Genomic DNA, 20,620 nt, shown 5'->3' on the forward strand with positions numbered 1-20,620 from the left:
CGAGTTGACTCAATGACAGACTTAATGGCCTAGTTTGTGTCGAGTGGACATTAAACCCTCTCTCTCTATTAGATAGACATCACGTAATACAACGGAAATAGATGATATATTGATATATTAAAATGACCCATAGGTTAACGAAATACAGTGCATTAACTTTGCTGGAAATTTACCAGATATGACGTCAGAGTTTTAAGTAGTCTGTGTATCCTGCTTGATGTCAAAATGTATATCAGAAAATCTTTGTGTTTCTGATATATAATAATTATACGGTTCAGTTGCCGTATAACGCGAAGTAATACAATTAAGAGCAGTGACACTATATTGGAAGTCATACCTAGGCGATCAAAGACAAAACAAAGCATGTGTTGAAGATACGGTGTCGCATGTTGTGGATCTGGTAAGCTTTGGTGGTTTCTCTTTCCATATTCGACCGACAATGCTACACTCATCATTAGAAACATTTTTGATCATGTTAGTTTTCCATATTCCAAACACATTAGATTAAACATTCATTATGCAAGAGCTAAATCTGCCTATTGCCGGTCATTCTTTAGGCCTTAAAAGTTTATACAAATTATTAGACATTTATTAACATGACAAGACAATAATCAGCGCTCTACGCCATCGAATGCTTTTGATTTTCAACCGATTTAATAACGATTGGTAATTTATGATTTAATTTAAAAATAGATAACTGGGACTGTGTTTACTATCGTAATAACGGTGGCAATTGCAATCGATACTCGGCTATTTTTCAGAATGAAGTAATTTGACTGAAATTTTCACTATATTCCATTTTCATTATCTTTTTTTTAACTATTACAACGAGAACTGCCAGCTCTTTATCCAATCTTACATAATGCATCTCTAATGTCACAGAGATATAACGGCTTTAACTTTCTACAGTCGTAAAAATTTTAGTGGTTTTCAAGGATTTTACAAAGCTCGAAACAAATACCTTAGATTTAGATAAAGAACTGATGGTTCTTGCTGTAATAGTTCAAAAATAGATAATACAAAATGAATATATTGAAACTTTATTTTAAATAACTTAATTTTGAATGAATTTTTAATGTTTGTAGTTTTGACACGATGTGTACATTTATTGTTATTATCGTAACCACGGTGCTGGTCACTCGAAGCTAAACCTACCTTCTCCATTTTTAAATGAAATCATTAAATGGCCGAACCATTATAATCGTCTTATAATCGGAGCCACCCGATGGCATTGAGAGTTAATTGTGGTCATGTCATGTTAATAAATGTCTAATTAATAATTTACATAACATGTAAAGAAAGACCTGCAATAGAAAGATTTAGTTCTTGAATAATGCCTCTTTAATTGTAATTATGGTTATGTAAATTTAATTAATTCATTGATATGAATTAAGTGCAGTGATGTGTTGGTTTTTTTAATTTCAGTCTCAAACACTGAATATCGATGAGGGTGAAAGAACAAAATTAAAGGAAGTAATTACAGATGACATCCGACACGTGAGTACTGTTGTTAACAAACGGGATAAATGCCACGCTACATGTTGTAAATGACTGAGAACCTTGGCAGGAAATAGTTGCTAGTCCTTCGGATGGTGCCAAAAACCGATGTGTACTGTACATTAATTGTTATTATCCTAAACACGGCACTGGTCACGTGGGGCTTAACCTAGCTTCTCCATTTTTAAATGAAATCATTAAATTCGACGAAGATGGACAGAAACGTCGCCATCTCTCTTACATTTCCCTCTGCACGGCGTGATTGGTTACTTTAAACCGAATGAGACAATGGTACTTTTCCTTGCACATGTACTCTCTGTGATATTTTATAGACACATGTTATGGTTAAATAACTCTTTTTTATATAACAATATGTCATTTATACCATAAGTTGATTTAGTACACACTACATATGTGGGAATCTACCAACTTGCCAAAGATATTAATTAATGAAATATACTGCCACAATTAATTTCAAGAGCAAAAATTCTAGCAATATTATTACAATCTTTATTACTCTATTCAATGTAATTATACTTTATTTATTTTAATGGTTTCTTCTTATTATAAATTAGCTTGGTGTATGTCAAAATATGTATAAATAGGCTGACTAGATGGATATGTATCATTAACTTGAAAACGTGACCGGTATGTGTCACGAAACGTCGTTACTAAATAATAGAGAAGTAGTTTTATCCATACCTTGTGTTGTGTTTTGTTAAGAATACACTTTATTAATCGATTTGACAACTTAGTAACGTCACGGGGGTCACGGTGGCTAAGTGGGTAAGATGTTGGCTCACTAGCCTGGAGGTCGGGTGTTCGATTCCTGCATTGGCCGAGAAAGTTCATCCAGATTTTCCGGCGTGGTTTCCCCCCTCTCAGTGATGCAGGACGGAGGGCCTGACAAGGACAGCTGTCTAGTCGTTTAGATGGAACGAAAAACCGAGGTCCCGTGTACACATTGGCGTGCACGTAAAAGATCCCTTGACAGTTGGAATTCGATATAAGAGTAGGCCGCAGTCCCGCTGCCCGGGCAAAATTTCCCTCATAGCACACTGTATGGCGTATGCCCGTCTTCATTAGCCCAGGTTGGAGCAGAACAGTAGGACGTTAAACTCCATTTCATTTCATTTTAGTAACGTCATTCACTTAAAGATGCATTATGTAAGAGCTAAATCTGTTTCTCTGGGCCATCGGATGGCGGGGATTTAAACACAGTCGCCATTTAATGATTGGAATTTAAAAATGGCGAATCGAGTCTATGTATCGAATAACAAGTACCGTTGTTGCGATAATAAACAGTCGATATCTCTTTTTAGCATGTACTAATAGAATTTCCAAGAAAACTAATATTCATTTTTTGCGTTTCCATGGATACCAGACAAACCACAGCCTATAGCCAAAAATTTGTTCCGTATCTTTTGCTTTTTTGGAATTGTAATTCGATGAAAATCCATGCTGGCATAACTGAAAAAAATCATGCTTTTGGGCAAGTTTGGAACATAGTTGGTAAATAAAATTGGTATTTTTTTTTTGATGATTAATATATGTAGTTTATCACCCTAAATAACAAAAAAATGGCATATCTTATCAACAGAAATTATAGTGCTAGCTTTAAAACGTGCAATTTAGATTGCTCAACATCCTTAATTAAATTTCCTGTTTGATCTGATTAGCCACGGTCAAGTAAGCAAGCATCACAAAATTTCTTAAATACTTGTATAATGGATCAAAAATAAATAAGTATTGTTTGAATGATTTTATTTTTAGACTGAAGCGACGTCAACAGGAGATAACACTGATGAGGTTAGTATTATTATGTGTGAGAGAGAGAAATGGGGTTTAACGTCCACTCGACACAAACTAGGTCATTTCGGGACTAACACATGGTTCAATTTTATTTCAATAATTCGCTTGCGCGTAGGGGTCTTTAGTAGTGGGAGAAAACCAGAAGACCTGGAGAAAACCCATAAGGTTGGACAGGCGACCCTACTCCTTGTCACGTACAACCGGGGATTCGAAACCACGCGAGTTGACTCAATGACAGACTTAATGGCCTAGTTTGTGTCGAGTGGACATTAAACCCTCTCTCTCTATTAGATAGACATCACGTAATACAACGGAAATAGATGACATATTGATATATTAAAATGACCCATAGGTTAACGAAATACAGTGCATTAACTTTGCTGGAAATTTACCAGATATGACGTCAGAGTTTTAAGTAGTCTGTGTATCCTGCTTGATGTCAAAATGTATATCAGAAAATCTTTGTGTTTCTGATATATAATAATTATACGGTTCAGTTGCCGTATAACGCGAAGTAATACAATTAAGAGCAGTGACACTATATTGGAAGTCATACCTAGGCGATCAAAGACAAAACAAAGCATGTGTTGAAGATACGGTGTCGCATGTTGTGGATCTGGTAAGCTTTGGTGGTTTCTCTTTCCATATTCGACCGACAATGCTACACTCATCATTAGAAACATTTTTGATCATGTTAGTTTTCCATATTCCAAACACATTAGATTAAACATTCATTATGCAAGAGCTAAATCTGCCTATTGCCGGTCATTCTTTAGGCCTTAAAAGTTTATACAAATTATTAGACATTTATTAACATGACAAGACAATAATCAGCGCTCTACGCCATCGAATGCTTTTGATTTTCAACCGATTTAATAACGATTGGTAATTTATGATTTAATATTTTAAAAATAGATAACTGGGACTGTGTTTACTATCGTAATAACGGTGGCAATTGCAATCGATACTCGGCTATTTTTCAGAATGAAGTAATTTGACTGAAATTTTCACTATATTCTATTTTCATTATCTTTTTTTTAACTATTACAACGAGAACTGCCAGCTCTTTATCCAATCTTACATAATGCATCTTTAATGTCACAGAGATATAACGGCTTTAACTTTCTACAGTCGTAAAAATTTTAGTGGTTTTCAAGGATTTTACAAAGCTCGAAACAAATACCTTAGATTTAGATAAAGAACTGATGGTTCTTGCTGTAATAGTTCAAAAATAGATAATACAAAATGAATATATTGAAACTTTATTTTAAATAACTTAATTTTGAATGAATTTTTAATATTTGTAGTTTTGACACGATGTGTACATTTATTGTTATTATCGTAACCACGGTGCTGGTCACTCGAAGCTTAACCTACCTTCTCCATTTTTAAATGAAATCATTAAATGGCCGAACCATTATAATCGTCTTATAATCGGAGCCACCCGATGGCATTGAGAGTTAATTGTGGTCATGTCATGTTAATAAATGTCTAATTAATAATTTACATAACATGTAAAGAAAGACCTGCAATAGAAAGATTCAGCTCTTGAATAATGTCTCTTTAATTATAATTATGGTTATGTAAATTTAATGAATTCCTTAATATGAGTTAAGTGCAGTAATATGGTTTTTTTTAAATTTCAGTCTCAAACACTGAATGTCGATGAGAATAAAACAACAGAATTAAAGGAAGTAATTACAGATGGCAACCAACACGTGAGTATTGTTGTAAGCAAACAGGATAACTACCACGCTACATGTGGTACATGACTGAGAACCTTGGCAAGAAATAGCTTCTAGTCCAGTCCTTCGGATAGGGCCAAAAGCGGAAGTTCCGTGTGCTCTTGAAGAACCCTTGACGACTGAAATTCGACGAAGATGGACAGAAACGTCGCCATCTCTCTTACATTTCCCTCTGCACGGCGTATTTTCTCCTTCATTTTATTTCATTTATAGTATGCCACTCCTGACAACTTTGAATTTTAATTATAAATTTATATCTATGTATTTAAACAGAGCAGGCCCCAGGAGTCCGCATTACACATCCATGGTAACTGTGGTAATCTTCAAACTGGACCAAATAATAAGGTCATTGCGGTCAGTCCACAGAGCGAACAGAAGCAGATAGTTGGGGTTTGTATCTCTTTAAATTATTATTACTTTTTTCATTGTAATTACACTTTATTAATCTATTTGACAACTTAGTAACTTCACTCAATTAAAGATGCATTATGCAAGAGATAAATTTGTCTCTCGGTGCCATTGGATGGCGGGGATTTAAATACAGTCGCCATTTAATGATTGGAATTTAAAAATGGCGAATCGAGGCTAAGCATCGAATAACAAGTACCGTTGTTACGATAATAAACAGACCATGCGACACTTTTTCAAAACTTCAAACAGTGATAACTACGCTTAGAATAATGTAATTGGGTTGAAATTTAAATCTATTCATTTTTCATATTCTATTTTTAAATTATTATAGCAAGGATGTCCAGCTCTTTATCTAAATCTTACATAATACATCTTTAAGGGTGTTGAGTAGTCACAGGTCGGATGTGGTAAGCTTTGGTGGTTTCGCTTTCCATATTCGATCGACTATTTGCCGCACTCTTAACTAGAAAGATTTTTGATCATATTAGTTTTCCATATTCATGACAATACCAAAGTGGCCAGGCAAACAAACATTTGCATATCACAAGAGGGTGAATAAATTAAAGGCGCATTCTGTAAGAGCTAAATCTGCTTATTGCATGTCTTTAGTTTTATTTCGTACAATCAGGCGTCATAATCCAGGAAGTTATGGTCTGTAATGTGCGAATATCGAAAGGGGCTGAGATCTTTGGGATATAAAGATATATTTTAACATTACACTATTTGCGTTCAAGGATCGGCTATTTTGTCAGAGAGTTTAAAAAGTCGTTTAAATATATCATCGTTACACACTGATGATGATTGAATTCGAATTTCGTAAAAATCGGACCGAAATTGTCCGACAAAATAGCCGTTCCTTGAACGTAAATAGTGTGATGACCCCTGATTGTACGAAATATCGGGTGGTTTTTTTTTTTTGGCTTGTTCTCTATTCATCCCTTGAAAAGTGGGGGCGTATCTTGTCTGGCAACCGCTGGTTTAAGCAGTTAAATTAAAGATAATGTTTTAACAAGCACATCTAGTTTGGGAGTTCAGTACGATTATAACTTATGGATTCGTATATAAACAGAGACGAATTGCCTTATGGAAAGAAACGGCATCGTTTTCTTGCATAAAAAAGTAAAAATGATTAAAGATATTGAACAATTCTATAGTGTCATGTTGGACAAACGTGTTAAAGGTTATTAAAACATGAATATCTTTAATTTGTAGACGTATTTGCCGTGTGTTTTTGTTCTATTGTAATTTTGCCTTTTTAACTTTTTTAACTAGTTAACTCGTTAATTTTGACTTTGCCCAGCCATCCTTCCTATAGATACATCATCCAAATATATCCTACAGATACACCATCCAAATACATCCAATAGATACACCATCCAGCTACACTTTATATATGATACACCATCCACATACACCATTCTACAGATACACCATCCAAATACACCATCCAAATACATCCTACATATATATCATCCAGCTTCATCCTATAGATATATTCTATGGATAAACCATTCAAATACATTCTATAGGATACAACGTCCAAATTGATACCTTAGTACACCCCCAAATACATCCCCAAATAGACCTTCTTCAAATTGATTGATTCTTGGTTATTTGCCTACAACAATGATCGATTTATTTTCACCAACATTTAATATTATATTTCTTCAGAATAATCATATTGCTGCTGGTGACGATGATATAACTGAAGTGAAAACACCCCAAGGTAAACTTAATCATTTAGCTTCAAGTCTTTATTTCATTTTGAGATTTGATTTCTAAATAGATATATACACTGGTAGGCTGATACCGTTGATCATAGTAGATAGATAAGTCTCTTTTTGAAACGATTTATGTCAGTCAGTTAAATACAACTCTTGTACGTTCACTACACGTGCAGTGAATCTGGGTGGTGGAACGATTGTAACCTTTAGCCCACATTCCAATGGGAACCCCTCGATCAATTCCGGTATATTCCAGCGTAATTTATTTAATTTGGGTTTCTGACTATTAGACTATTGTATGGCGTATTTATGATTTTTTTTACAGGCGCCACAAATGAAGATGTTTCACTTAGTGAGCAGGCTCATATAGAAATACCAGCGGATCAAAAAGAGAATTTACATTTTTATTATGATGAAGATACGACTATTATTAGTATAGGACCTTGTTGTTCCATAGTAAAGATTATTATCAACAAACAAATATTTGAACGAATTAATTCCAGAGAATTTAAAAGTAAGTAGTTGTATTCGTAACTATCGATGACAGAATAATTTCTGGTGACAATCTGTGCAGAAAAAAACAAGCAATGCACGCCACACCAGTTTTCAGTTGCAGTGGTTTTGTCTTAAATTATATGTCGTGTCACAGGATTCCTTGTCGTACGTAATAAGGAGTAGTGTCGCCTATTCAACGTCGTGTGTCTTCTCCGGGTTCTCCCTTTCCCCCCAGCAGCTAAAACAGCTAATGACAAATACACACAAGCGCATTATTGGAATAAAATTGTACCATATGTTAGTCCCCAAATTACCTACTTTGTGTCGAGTGGACGTTAAACCCCATTTCTTTCAATCTCTCGTTTCAGTTAATGTTGACAATACAAATCTTGTCTCGATATCTTGGCCAGCTGATGAGGACCAGGGTGAAACTACCGTGAACACCAACTGGAAAATAGAATTCCTGAACCAACAAGAAGAGGACGCCCAGCTTGAGACGGCCATTTTGAACATTATCCAGGGAGATCAATTCAAGAAATTACGTGAACTAGTTTTAAAATTGATAGAAAGATTCCATGCCAAACTTCAACACATTAATACGGGTTGTATCATGTTAATCGTGTCACATGATAACCGAGAACGTGCTCAAAATATGCTGGACAATAAAGATCAGGTTGAGCAGATACTTAAGGAGACAATCCTACCTAAGAACGCTGCCATAAAGTGTACGTGCAATATCGCTGAACAAAGAGGAAATGACATTCAAATGTCTCAATCTACACCAAACAAACGGGAAAAAGCCCATCTCTGGGCTCATAGAACAAGTTATATAGAGAAAGATAATATTTCACATGAAAGAGGTCTTGCCAGAGGTAAAACTGACCGGGTACAAGGAACAAAACATCGAGCTTCACCTGTCAGGTAACAACACATCTTTCATTTATGATCCTAACACAACCCTACTTGAAATATGGTTAGTTACAGAATCGGAAGGAAGCCCCCCTCCACACCCGGGGCATCATGCATTTTTTTTTTTATTAAAGGGCCATGTCGGAAATTGTACAGCTCGAGGTATTTTGATATTGATTACATGCCATGTATTTGAACCATTGAAAAAATCAGTTTTGTCTCCATGGCAATTGCATCTTATAATATTTGTCAATAATGTCCATTTACCGCTTCAGAATATTCTGTAAAAGGCATACCAATTCTCATTAATATACAGGTCACAATTCTATGGAATACAATTACTGCTTTTTACTGAGCGACGGTTCGACTAGGCTTCTCTAGTCATTATCAAGCTATGATCAAAAATGAAAATATGACAGGACAATATATACATGTACACAACAATGCTAAGTTAATGCTGACAAACCAGGGATGTAACTTAATTACGTGTACCTAATGGTAATCTGATTTAATTGTACGCTAATAAGTAATAATACCATTAACCTAAAAAATTGACTAATTGATTAATGGATAAGTTGTTGTGGAGTATACACAATGATTAGTGGGTTTTAATGATACAAACGTTGCAAGAAAATGAAAATTGATGAAATGTTATCAACAACCCCTTTCACTGAAATAAATACACATGATAAAAGAATAGACTGTTGTGGAGTATTTACAACGATTTGATGAGGTTTTGATAATGACAACATCCCACGAAGATGAGATTTGATTGGTGTTATGACCAAAATAATTGATATGTGGATGTTGATGCGAGTGATTACACTGATATACGAAAAACCCTTAGAACAATATTGAGTGGTACTTCACCAATCACCTCACCTGCTGCATCGAAAATACTCGCCAAAGCAAGCAAATGCTTGGTTCGCGAGAGGATCCAGCACAATAGAAATGAGAAGCACCGCTTATTCACTCTTTCTGAACAACAGCGTATTCAGCTCCAATCCATACTGTCTCCTAAAGATTACGACAGAGTGAGAGAAAAACAAATCAGTTCGAATGCCCTGTTGGATGGAACTGTCAGAAAGCGGCAGGTGGATAAATTCAACAACCTCAGATCCTCATTACCACAGCGTCCAGTTTCAAATAGTACCAGACAATCAAGAGAAGAATACTTAACGAAAACAGTAGTCAACCTTAGTGATCGAGACTTAACCGATGACGAAATTACCATTCTATCAAGGGGATTAAAGTTTGCACCGACCACAAAGTCCCTGAACCATGACACCTATATTGTCAACATTGAGAAAGGATTACGTCAACTCGCTCCAGGTCGTAAAGTCGATTACCTAAGGCACCAAATAACTGAAATACTAGCAAAGGCATCTACCAAGCAGCAGACGACCAATGTGTCCCGCCAAGAAAGGAAAGCCCTCAATGACCTAAAAGACGACAGATCTATCACAATTGTTTCCGCCGACAAGGGAAAAGCAACAGTCATCATGAATACTCACGAGTACCTCACAACGGTCAACGGTTTACTCCAAGATCCAGCAACATATAGCAGAATCCGCAAATACCCAACAAACGCGCACAAGGACAGCCATGAAAACTTGCTTAAAAAACTAAAAGAAGACAAACAGATCTCTGAAGCTCTCTATTACAAGCTCAGACCAAACCACCCTCGACCACCTTATGCCAGGGCTACTATAAAAATCCATAAAAACCCCATGAAAGCCCGTCTGCTGGTGTGTTCTCGAGATTCAGTCTTCTACAACACAGCCCAATATTTATCAAAACTACTTTCCTCACTTGGCACAACTGCATCGTCCTTCATCAAAGATTCAGGTGAATTCTGTGAGAAACTGCAGAATATTCAAAACCCCGGGAGGATGGTCTCATATGATGTTGTAGATTTGTTTACAAATGTACCAAGGGAATAGGCCCTGAAGATTCTACGCAAGCGCATAGAAAGTTTAGAAAACCCACTAGAGACTTCCCTATCAACAGACAACATCATACTCTTGTTGAAACAATGCATCAATTCAACATATTTCTCCAGGGGTGACGATTTTTACGAACAGACCAATGGATTACCCATGGGAAGCCCCCTCTCCCCTTTAATTTCAGAAATATTTTTAACTGATTTAGAAGAGAAGGCGCTTCAAACATCCACCGTAACCCCAACATGCTTCTTTAGGCAAGTGGATGATACCTTTGTTATTATCAATCAACAAGATGATCCAGAAACACTGTTACAACACCTCAACAGGCAACACCCACGTATAAAATTCACAATGGAAACCGAAAATGATAACCAACTACCCTTCCTCGATGTTTGTGTATCTAAAACCAACAACTCGATCCGTACCAGTGTCTATAGGAAACCAACCCACACCGACCAATACATTCACTTCAAATCTAATCACCCGAATAGCGTCAAATCGGCCACAATTTCAACTCTGGTGAACCGTGCGAAAAAGATATGTGATCCTGATAGCCTCTCCAAGGAAATTGATCATCTCAAACATGTCTTCACAAATTTCAACGGCTATCCAGGGAAGTTTGTGACAAACGCCATCAACAAGACCCTGTCGGCGAGTGCAGCTAAACCAAAAACCCCGACTGCCCCAGTCAGAATCTTCCTTCCTTTCAACGGCAAAGTCTCCTACCAAATCAAACGGCTTCTAATGCAACAACCAGAAATAGATGTAACTTCACAAAAAGCTACAGCACTAAAGATATATTAAGAGCCAATGGTAAACAAAATCCTACACAACCACCACAATCAAAGGGATGTGTTTATCAAATAGTATGCAATTGTGGGATTGCATACATCGGGGAGACAAAGCGACCATTAAATAAAAGGATAGATGACCACAAGTCGAAAGCAGCAACCAACAACTCAGCTGTAGCTGAACATTTGAACTCCAACCCTCGCCACAGAGTCCAATGGTCCAACGTAAAACCACTATGCAAGAATATAAGCAACAAGAGAGCGCGCCGATTACATGAAGCCATTCAAATACGACGACACAAACCAACGATGAACAGAGATCAAGGATTGTTCCTCCCCAGGGCGTATGATATTCTTATCACATAATCAAGGCTAAGCATAATTCTACTGTTTTCTTTTTTATCATATTTAATACTTATCAATATTCCAGTAATAACTTTAAGTTTGTAATAACCATCATAATATGCAAAAATGACAACTAATAATTCCCAACTATGTTTGCTTTTCAGGCCTGCGGTTATTGTAATTTAATGCACTCAATATTTCTAACCCTGCTTTTCTACATCACTATAACATCCAGTGAAGTACCACTCAATATTTTAAATCGTCAGCCTTCAGGGGACTATTGATCATTTGTGCAGTCATTGTTCTAAGGGTTTTTCGTATATCAGTGTAATCACTCGCGTCAACATCCACATATCAATTATTTTGGTCATAACACCAATCAAATCTCATCTTCGTGGGATGTTGTCATTATCAAAACCTCATCAAATCGTTGTAAATACTCCACAACAATCTATTCTTTTATCATTTGTATTTATTTCAGTGAAAGGGGTCGTTGATAACATTTCATCAATTTTCATTTTCTTGCAACGTTTGTATTATTAAAACCCACTAATCATTGTGTATACTCCACAACAACTTATCCATTAATCAATTAGTCAATTTTTTAGGTTAATTGGTATTATTACTTATTAGCGTACAATTAAATCAGATTACCATTAGGCACACGTAATTAAGTTACATCCCTGGTTTGTCAGCATTAACTTAGCATTGTTGTGTACATGTATATATTGTCCTGTCATATTTTCATTTTTTTTATCATAGCTTGATAATGACTAGAGAAGCCTAGTCGAAACGTCGCTCAGTAAAAAGCAGTAATTGTATTCCATAGAATTGTGACCTGTATACTCTAGTTCAATTAGTAAATGCCATTGAAACAATTCTCATTAAGTTTGTTGACAGAGACTTTTTAACAGCTCACATAGATTAACTCCCATCCATGTGGTACCATCCCTTATTGTTAAAGATGGTTGTCTTTCTTTGTATGATTTTAAATATATCGTGAAAGTTGAATATCGAAAAGGACTATCAGTCCAGACTGTGCCAAATTAAGGCTCTGTTGGCCGAATGGCACATTTTGATAGAGTGCGCTGAAAATATAGATATTTTGGGTTCACCGATAAAAGGAAGAACGTTGAATTTAACGACAGAAAAGTTATTACAAAACAAATCAGTACTGTAATTACAATTGTGTTTTCCTATATTTTTTTGTGGCCTGGGCTGGCCCCAAGGCACGTGTCTTATTTGCCTAATGTTTAATCCGACACTGAGTCCAGGCCAAGGTCTGTTCCGTATTTATCGGAATGTGTGAATTGATCATTTTGCAACTTCTGCCATGTTCTTGCTGAGTAAAATTGTTCTATGGGTACCTTTTTAATCTCTAAGCCAGAAGATTATCTATCTTTGATATTAAATAATCATTTTGGTTATATTCAAATGTGATTGGACCGTAACCAATTAGACGAGCCGTATGGCTACAAACACCATAATAAGGTTCTGAACTCTTTCAACTATATATATAAGCACTTGATAAACGGTGAGTGCTAAATGATAAGGCCGGCTCAATTTTTCGTCATAGGTCACAGGGCTAGCGCTAATCCCAGCCCTAACCCTAACCCTAGCCCTAATACTTACCCTAACCCGAACCTACAATCTCACCAACAATCTCGTGCCTTAACCTTATTTACATCTCAGCGACCTTGACAAGAATTGAGCTGGCCTTAACAAATATAATTAGTGCTTGATATACATGTACATTTAAAATAACAACATGGCAACTTAAAATTCTAGAATTTTCTGTACCACATGTATGTGTTATTACAGATTTAGCTGTCTATCATTTATATCTAACTTGAGCGATCTTGTAAATGTTTTTCTTTTTCTAGACATCAATATTCACTGCCGATTGGATTCGAAGAACATTTGCCCGGTATGTAACAAATTCAAACTACTACGTTCATACATGCTAATAATTCAGACTCGTATTAAAATTATTATAGATTTGCTTTATATGTAATTAGAAGTTCAGATTTCCATGAGAACACATTGGATCCATTTTTTTTTATATACGTACGTAATTATAGTTCTGAGGAATAGGAAACACATTGTACCTAGTTTTTGGTATGCTTTCTTATAATTCTTGAGACTATCTTTGAAACAGTGAAAGTTATACGGAAGAAACTTTACAGCCATATCGAACCATTACAATAATTTTGGTTTGGGGTGAATGGATTACTCGGTCAAACAAATTCTTAGTTACTTCTACGTTAAATTTATACTGTTATTGACTAGATTTAGAAACTGAGTATGTCTCACTTGATACTTTGGTCATGTAAATACAAAGTTTGAGAAGGCTTAGTGGGTAATGTAAGTAGTGAGGCTCAATCCATATCTGCTCTGATAGGCTATATTAATAAATAATTTATATTTTGATGTTGGTTACCGGACAAATAAAAAATCTGTAATTCCCAATATTTTCAAAATGAGTACCCAAAATATCGATAACTATCGAATCATGTTATTTTTTCTGTGAAACAAATGGATATTTTTTGAAGGAACCTGTCCGTTTATTGCAGGAAATTTCCAAGCGAATACATCCTTCAGTTTCGAGGAAGCTGTCGTCAATGGACAGCACATCCTGCAGAAGAACAGTACGTTGTTTATCTGTGGTAAACCAGGATGTGGTAAAACATATTTGGCTGAACTGATGACCAAACAGTTAATGACCAGCAATCCAGGTTACCAACACATCAATGTAACATCACCTGAACAACTAAGAAAGGCGTGTACAGAACATACTGGGAATCTGTTTTTAATTGACATCCCACATTCTAATTGTGAGTTACAAATGTTACTGGAGTACGTTCTTGTTATTGAAGAATGTTTAAATTTTAGGAACTTAACGACACATAGTCAAATTAAATGTATATTAACCAGTACTGGAATACCACCTGACGAATTCTCCACATTTAAATTATTCCGACAGGGTACTGTAATAAATTTGAACAAGTTGAAATACAGCCAAGGGGAATTTAAAAATATATGTAAACCAGGTGGTGGCACCGTGTCTTTGATAAACGAGTTGTACACGAGCGAACACTTTAAGTCTCTGTGTGCGGGAAGATTGGGCTTGCCACTCATAATTCAGTTAATGGAATATCAGCTTGAAATGAGTTATAACATTAAAGATCTCCAAAACCTCCTGGATGAACTAGTTGAAAAGTGCGAAAAGGAGGAGCCAGATAGGTTTATTGCTCTTGTTGCCCTGTTTCTTGTTGGTGGATCTCTATCAAAAGAAAATACATCAGCTTTAGAGGAGGCAGTGGATTTGTTGAATAGGGTGTACCCGAATGAACAAACGGTAAAAAATGTTGTTAAAACCTTGTCTGCTCATTCATCAGATTCTTGGAGTTTATATTCCCATGACAAGACCACGGACGTCTTTAGATTTAAACATGCCATATATGGAAAAGCTTACTTTCAAAGATTTTCTCAGAGAAATATGGAAGCAGTAATGATGAACTGTTCCAGTAACATACTGCTACATCTTAGTCCATCTAACTATAGGAGTGAAGATCCTTTTGCATCCGTGGTGGACGCTGATCATTATGATTTGTTGATAACCAGATTTCAGAGTCTTCCAACAGATCAGATAAATTTTTTATTTGTCTTGGATCACATATTTTTGGGTAAATTTATGGGAAGTCTTCAGATGTCGAAAATTATGGAATATTTTTCTGCGCAACCTACTTTAGGAAGTGTTCAGGGTTCACAGCAAAGCACATACCCGACAACGTTTTGGCGCTATATTTTTCTCTTTGGTTCTGCGGAAGTTTGCAAAATATGCATTGAGATTATACACCGATGTCAGATGAAGTCCGCGGTGTTTGTAGATGCTAAGGGAAGAACGCCCTTACATTTTGCGGTTGAGTCTCCAATTTGCGGGGAGGATAAGGTTATATTATTGATGGAAAACAAGATTACTAATATATATTTCGATATTGACCATAAGGACGAAATGGGAAATACAGCATTACATATAGCTGTTTTGCTGGATCGTGTTGAAGTCGTTAAAGCTCTTCTGACTAACGGCTCAAACCCACGTCTTACCAACAATGACAATTTATCAGCTTTCGATATGGCCGTGGAAAGAGGGTTAATAGACATACTTAAATATCTTCTAAAATATAGTCCAGATAACCAAGCATATTTAAATGAACTTTTAATCATGGCTGCCAAATATCGTCACACGACTATAGTCAAATTATTACTTTACAATGGCGCCGATTCCAATCAGATTACGCCTGATGTCATAGATGATTTAAGGAAACAAAACGACTTGGAAATACTCAATATGTTAGACGCCGCTACATCTCATCAGAGACCTCCTGTAGGCCTATCACAATCCCTGTCTGCACTGATGCCTCAACCAATACTCCAAGAAAGACCTCAGTTCCGGAGCCAGCAAAGTTTTTTCCCAAGTTACCAAATAGAGGAACCCCCGCTTCACACTGCCATTAGAACTAATGTTAATGAAGCTGAACTACGGCAGTTTGTACAGGACGAGGGAAGTGTTGCGTCTATTGATGTCAATGGAGATAGTGCATTGCACATAGCAGTCCAATACCACAACATCATGGCAGTTCAAATGTTCACTGAATACGGTGCAGATGTTGATATTGAAAACCCCAATGGTGACCGACCTCTCCATATGGCCTGTAGATCCAATCAATCATCTGTTGCGCATGTCCTTATTGAGAAAGGTGCCACTGTTGATTGTGAAAACAATGATGGGAATACTCCTTTACACATTGCTGTACGATTCAGTGACGTTCAACTTGTTCACTTGATCATTTGCTCTTCTGCAATCAATCGGGCGAATAAAGATGGCGACACACCTATTCACGTAGCTGCTAAATATGGAAGGGTTAACATTATTAATTATCTAATAAACGTCAAGGGTCTAAATATAGCCGCACTGAATAAAAGACGCGAGACTCCTTTACATGCAGCAATTATTTCCAAAAAAGACGACACAGCAATGATTCTAATAAACAAAATGGAAAACTTGGAAATATTAGACGTCGACGGTTCGTCGTGTGTGCATTTAGCTGTTGAGCATTGTTCATCATCAAGGGTCTTAGAATCTCTTCTGGAAAGAGGCGCAGATACCAACAGCATAAACCACCTTGGCGAAACTCCATTACATATTGCTGCTAAATCGAACAAAGCCGACGCAACAAAGGTACTTATTAAAAACCGTTGTGAAGTTAACAGTGGGTGCCTAGATGGAAACACACCATTACATTTAGCGGCTAAAAACGGTAGTTTGGAAGTTGTTAATATACTTTTAACTCATAACGCCGTTGATTATGAGGCGTCTAATAAAGACAGATACACGGCTTTGCACTATGCTATCCGACAAGAAATTCAGACAGCACTCGAGAATAAGGGATGTAATAAAACTAGAAAATCTCAGTGCAGCCTTATGTAAACATTTAATTTTAAAAGCATCAGGGCGTCTACTATTTTACTGTAAAGGCTGCCAATACAATCAAATCAGGACACACAATAACAGAACGAGGATGATAACATGACCCCTTAACCATAAAATGGCGCCTTGACCATAAAATCGCAACTTGGCCATAAAATGGTTCTCGTGACGATAAAATGATCCCTTGACCATAAAATGGCCCCAGGACTATAAATGGCCCCAGGACTATAAAATATAAAATGTATAAGTGCAAGTGGAATAAATATTATTCTTTTGACATACATCAAGATGTAAGACACTTGTCGAAATATAAGTGACATAGGTGTAGGGCAAGTTACAGAATTTGATAGTTTCGGTCACCCAGAATCTTCTAGTCTTCGCAGTACAAATGGTCTGGGGCGAAATATGGCGAAATTTACTGGATAATCAACCACATAAAAAAACTGTCGGTTACGCATGGGCAATGGAAATTTTTAGCTAAAGTCAATGCGACGACGAATTAAGATTAATAAAAAAAATTATGAATGTTGGATATATTGAACAAGCAATGCAAATAGGTTTTTCTGAAATGACAATTCTTAAATTAAAATCATGGGCGTCGACATCTTGTTTTACAGATAGTTATCTCCCTTAGATTGTGTTCATGGTAATGAACAACCAATCCAGAGTAATATTCATAGAATAATTGTCTGAATATTAGAGACTAAGGATTTTAGGTATTGTAAAAGATGCATTATGTAAGAGCTAAATTTGCCTAATGCGAATCTTTTGTTTTAATTTTGTGAAATCATATTTAATTTTGTAAATTCACTTTTAATTTTGTAAATTCACTTTTAATTTTGTAAATTCATTTTTAATTTTGTAAATACATTTTTAATTTTGTAAATTTATTTTTAATTTTGCAGAATGATTTTTAATTTTACAGAATGATTTTTAATTTTGTAAATTCATTTTTAATTTTGTAAATTCATTTTTAATTTTGTAAATTCATTTTTAATTTTGTAAATTCATTTTTAATTTTGTAAATTCATTTTTAATTTTGTAGAATAATTTTAAATTTTGTAGAATAATTTTAAATTTTGTAGAATAATTTTAAATTTTGTAGAATAATTTTAAATCTTGTAGAATAATTTTAAATTTTGTAGAATAATTTTCAATTTTGTAAATTTGTTTTCAATTTTGTAAATTTGTTTTCAATTTTGTAAATTTGTTTTCAATTTTGTAAATTTGTTTTCAATTTTGTAAATTTGTTTTTAATTTCGTAAATTTGTTTTCAATTTTGTAACAGACTATATATTAAGGAGTCAATTGGATATTAACTTTAGCCTCATTACCTTAAGCATTGTGTATAAGTCAGTCGGCTATTAAATTTAGACACCCAGAGAGTCAGCAAGCAACTGTGGACGACAGGCCGACCGAAGAACGAACGGAAATGAAATGAAATGAAATGAGGTTTAACGTCCTACTGTTCTGCTCCTAACCTGGGCTAATGAAGACGGGCATACGCCATACAGTGTGCTATTAGGGAAATTTTGCCCGGGCAGCGGCACTACGGCCTACTCTTATATCGAATTCCAACTGCCAAGGGATCTTTTACACGGGACCTCGGTTTTTCGTCCCATACGAACGACTAGACAGCTTTCCTTGTCAGCCCCTCCGTCCTGCATCACTGACAAGGGAGAACCACGCCGGAAAATCTGGATGAACTTTCTCGGCCAATGCAGGGATCGAACACCCGACCTCCAGGCTAGCGAGCTAGCGTCTTACCCACTTAGCCACGTGATCCCCCAAGAACGAACGGACTGATGGACGGGCCAACGGATGGGGGCGACGACAATGTACGACCTGGTTGCAATGTGGGGGTATAAAAAATGGATGCTTGGATGACTCCAAAGGGAGTTTTGTTGATGTGTGTGTTTTTGGCTTTATGTGTAGTCCCTTAGAGATCCACGGCCATCCCTTCTGAGGTTATCCCCCTTTTTTCAAAAACATTGCGAATGCGCCAGGGACAATGAGAGCATGAACCGTGTTGATTTTTCTTGTTCTCCGTCCATCTATTGCAAAATGTGGGCTTATCTTGCATGGCAACGGCTTGTTAAAAGTCTTAATTGTTCCATTATAATATTGACATAACTTAAATTTACTTTATTTTTTTTATCACTAATTTTACTTTTTAGTTACGGAAGGATATTTTAGAATGTACATAATATTAATATTATCCCTTAATATACATCGCTTAACGATACATTATGGATGATCAGATAAAGAGCTGGCAGTTCTCACTATAATAGTTAAACGCTATATAATGTAAAGGGAATATGCTGAAAATTTCCGTCAAATTGCTCCACCCTGTAGTGAACCGAGATATTAGCGATTGATTTTTCGACCTAGTCTCGGTCATCATCAATGAGCGTTGAGCTGCAGATCGGATTCAAATCCAGTGACAATCCGACACATAGATGGCATCGAAAGTTGATTAAGGTCTTTTCGTGTTGATAAATGTCTAATTAATAGTTTATATAACATTTCAGGCCTAAAGACAGACCTGCAATAGGCAGATTTAGCTTTTGCATAATGTATGTTTAATTTTATTGTTCTTTATAGATTTATTTAAAATTGCATTGTTGATATTGTTAGTTTATGTAGGGTATTTTACATGATATAATCCCCTGATTATGTCAGTTTATGGAGGGTATTTTACATGATATAGTCTCCTGATTATCTCAGTTTATGAAGGGTATTTTACATGATATAGTCTCCTGATTATCTCAGTTTATGAAGGGTATTTTACATGATATAATCCCCTGATTATCTCAGTTTATGAAGGGTATTTTACATGATATAATCCCCTGATTATCTCAGTGTATGAAGGATATTTTACATGATATAATCCCCTGATTATCTCAGTTTATGAAGGGTATTTTACATGATATAATCCCCTGATTATCTCAGTTTATGAAGGGTATTTTACATGATATAGTCCCCTGATTATCCCAGTTTATGAAGGATATTTTACATGATATAATCCCCTGATTATCTCAGTTTATGAAGGGTATTTTACATGATATAGTCCCCTGATTATTCCAGTTTATGAAGGGTATTTTACATGATATAATCCCCTGATTATCCGAGTTTATGGAGGGTATTTTACATGATATAGTCCCCTGATTATCTCAGTTTATAAAGGGTATTTAGATTTTAGTCCCTTTGCTTTTGTTGTTGTCACTCATTAAGTTTATTGGATTATTTATTTATTGGTACATCGGTACAAAAAGAATCCAGACATATGATATTCCCGCGTTTAGTTTTCTGGGAACAACGGTAACTCATTAGTAAGGATGCAGTACGAGGAGCATCATGGCAAGGGACAGCATCTAGTTGTTCGTTGCGACGAAAATGCGAGGTTCTGTGCACATGCACGTGAAAGAACCCTTGGCAGTGGAATTCGTTGGAG

The 20,620-nt window shown here is 35.9% G+C and overlaps 1 protein-coding gene across 1 annotated transcript; it reads left to right on the plus strand.

The window, feature by feature from the left end:
• Window positions 1-1,428: 1,428 nt before the first annotated feature.
• Window positions 1,429-17,915, plus strand: LOC126812415 (uncharacterized). The gene is made up of 9 exons (XM_050538808.2): window positions 1,429-1,497; window positions 3,271-3,306; window positions 4,956-5,027; window positions 5,328-5,444; window positions 7,137-7,191; window positions 7,515-7,703; window positions 8,053-8,605; window positions 13,559-13,602; window positions 14,249-17,915. The coding sequence occupies exons 7-9, from the start codon at window positions 8,295-8,297 to the stop codon at window positions 17,164-17,166; spliced, it is 3,273 nt and encodes a 1,090-aa protein (XP_050394765.1). The 5' UTR covers window positions 1,429-1,497; window positions 3,271-3,306; window positions 4,956-5,027; window positions 5,328-5,444; window positions 7,137-7,191; window positions 7,515-7,703; window positions 8,053-8,294; the 3' UTR covers window positions 17,167-17,915.
• The last annotated feature ends 2,705 nt before the right edge of the window (window positions 17,916-20,620 follow it).

The sequence above is a fragment of the Patella vulgata genome, chromosome 2, assembly GCF_932274485.2.
Source record: "Patella vulgata chromosome 2, xgPatVulg1.2, whole genome shotgun sequence".
Classification (NCBI taxonomy): domain Eukaryota; kingdom Metazoa; phylum Mollusca; class Gastropoda; family Patellidae; genus Patella; species Patella vulgata.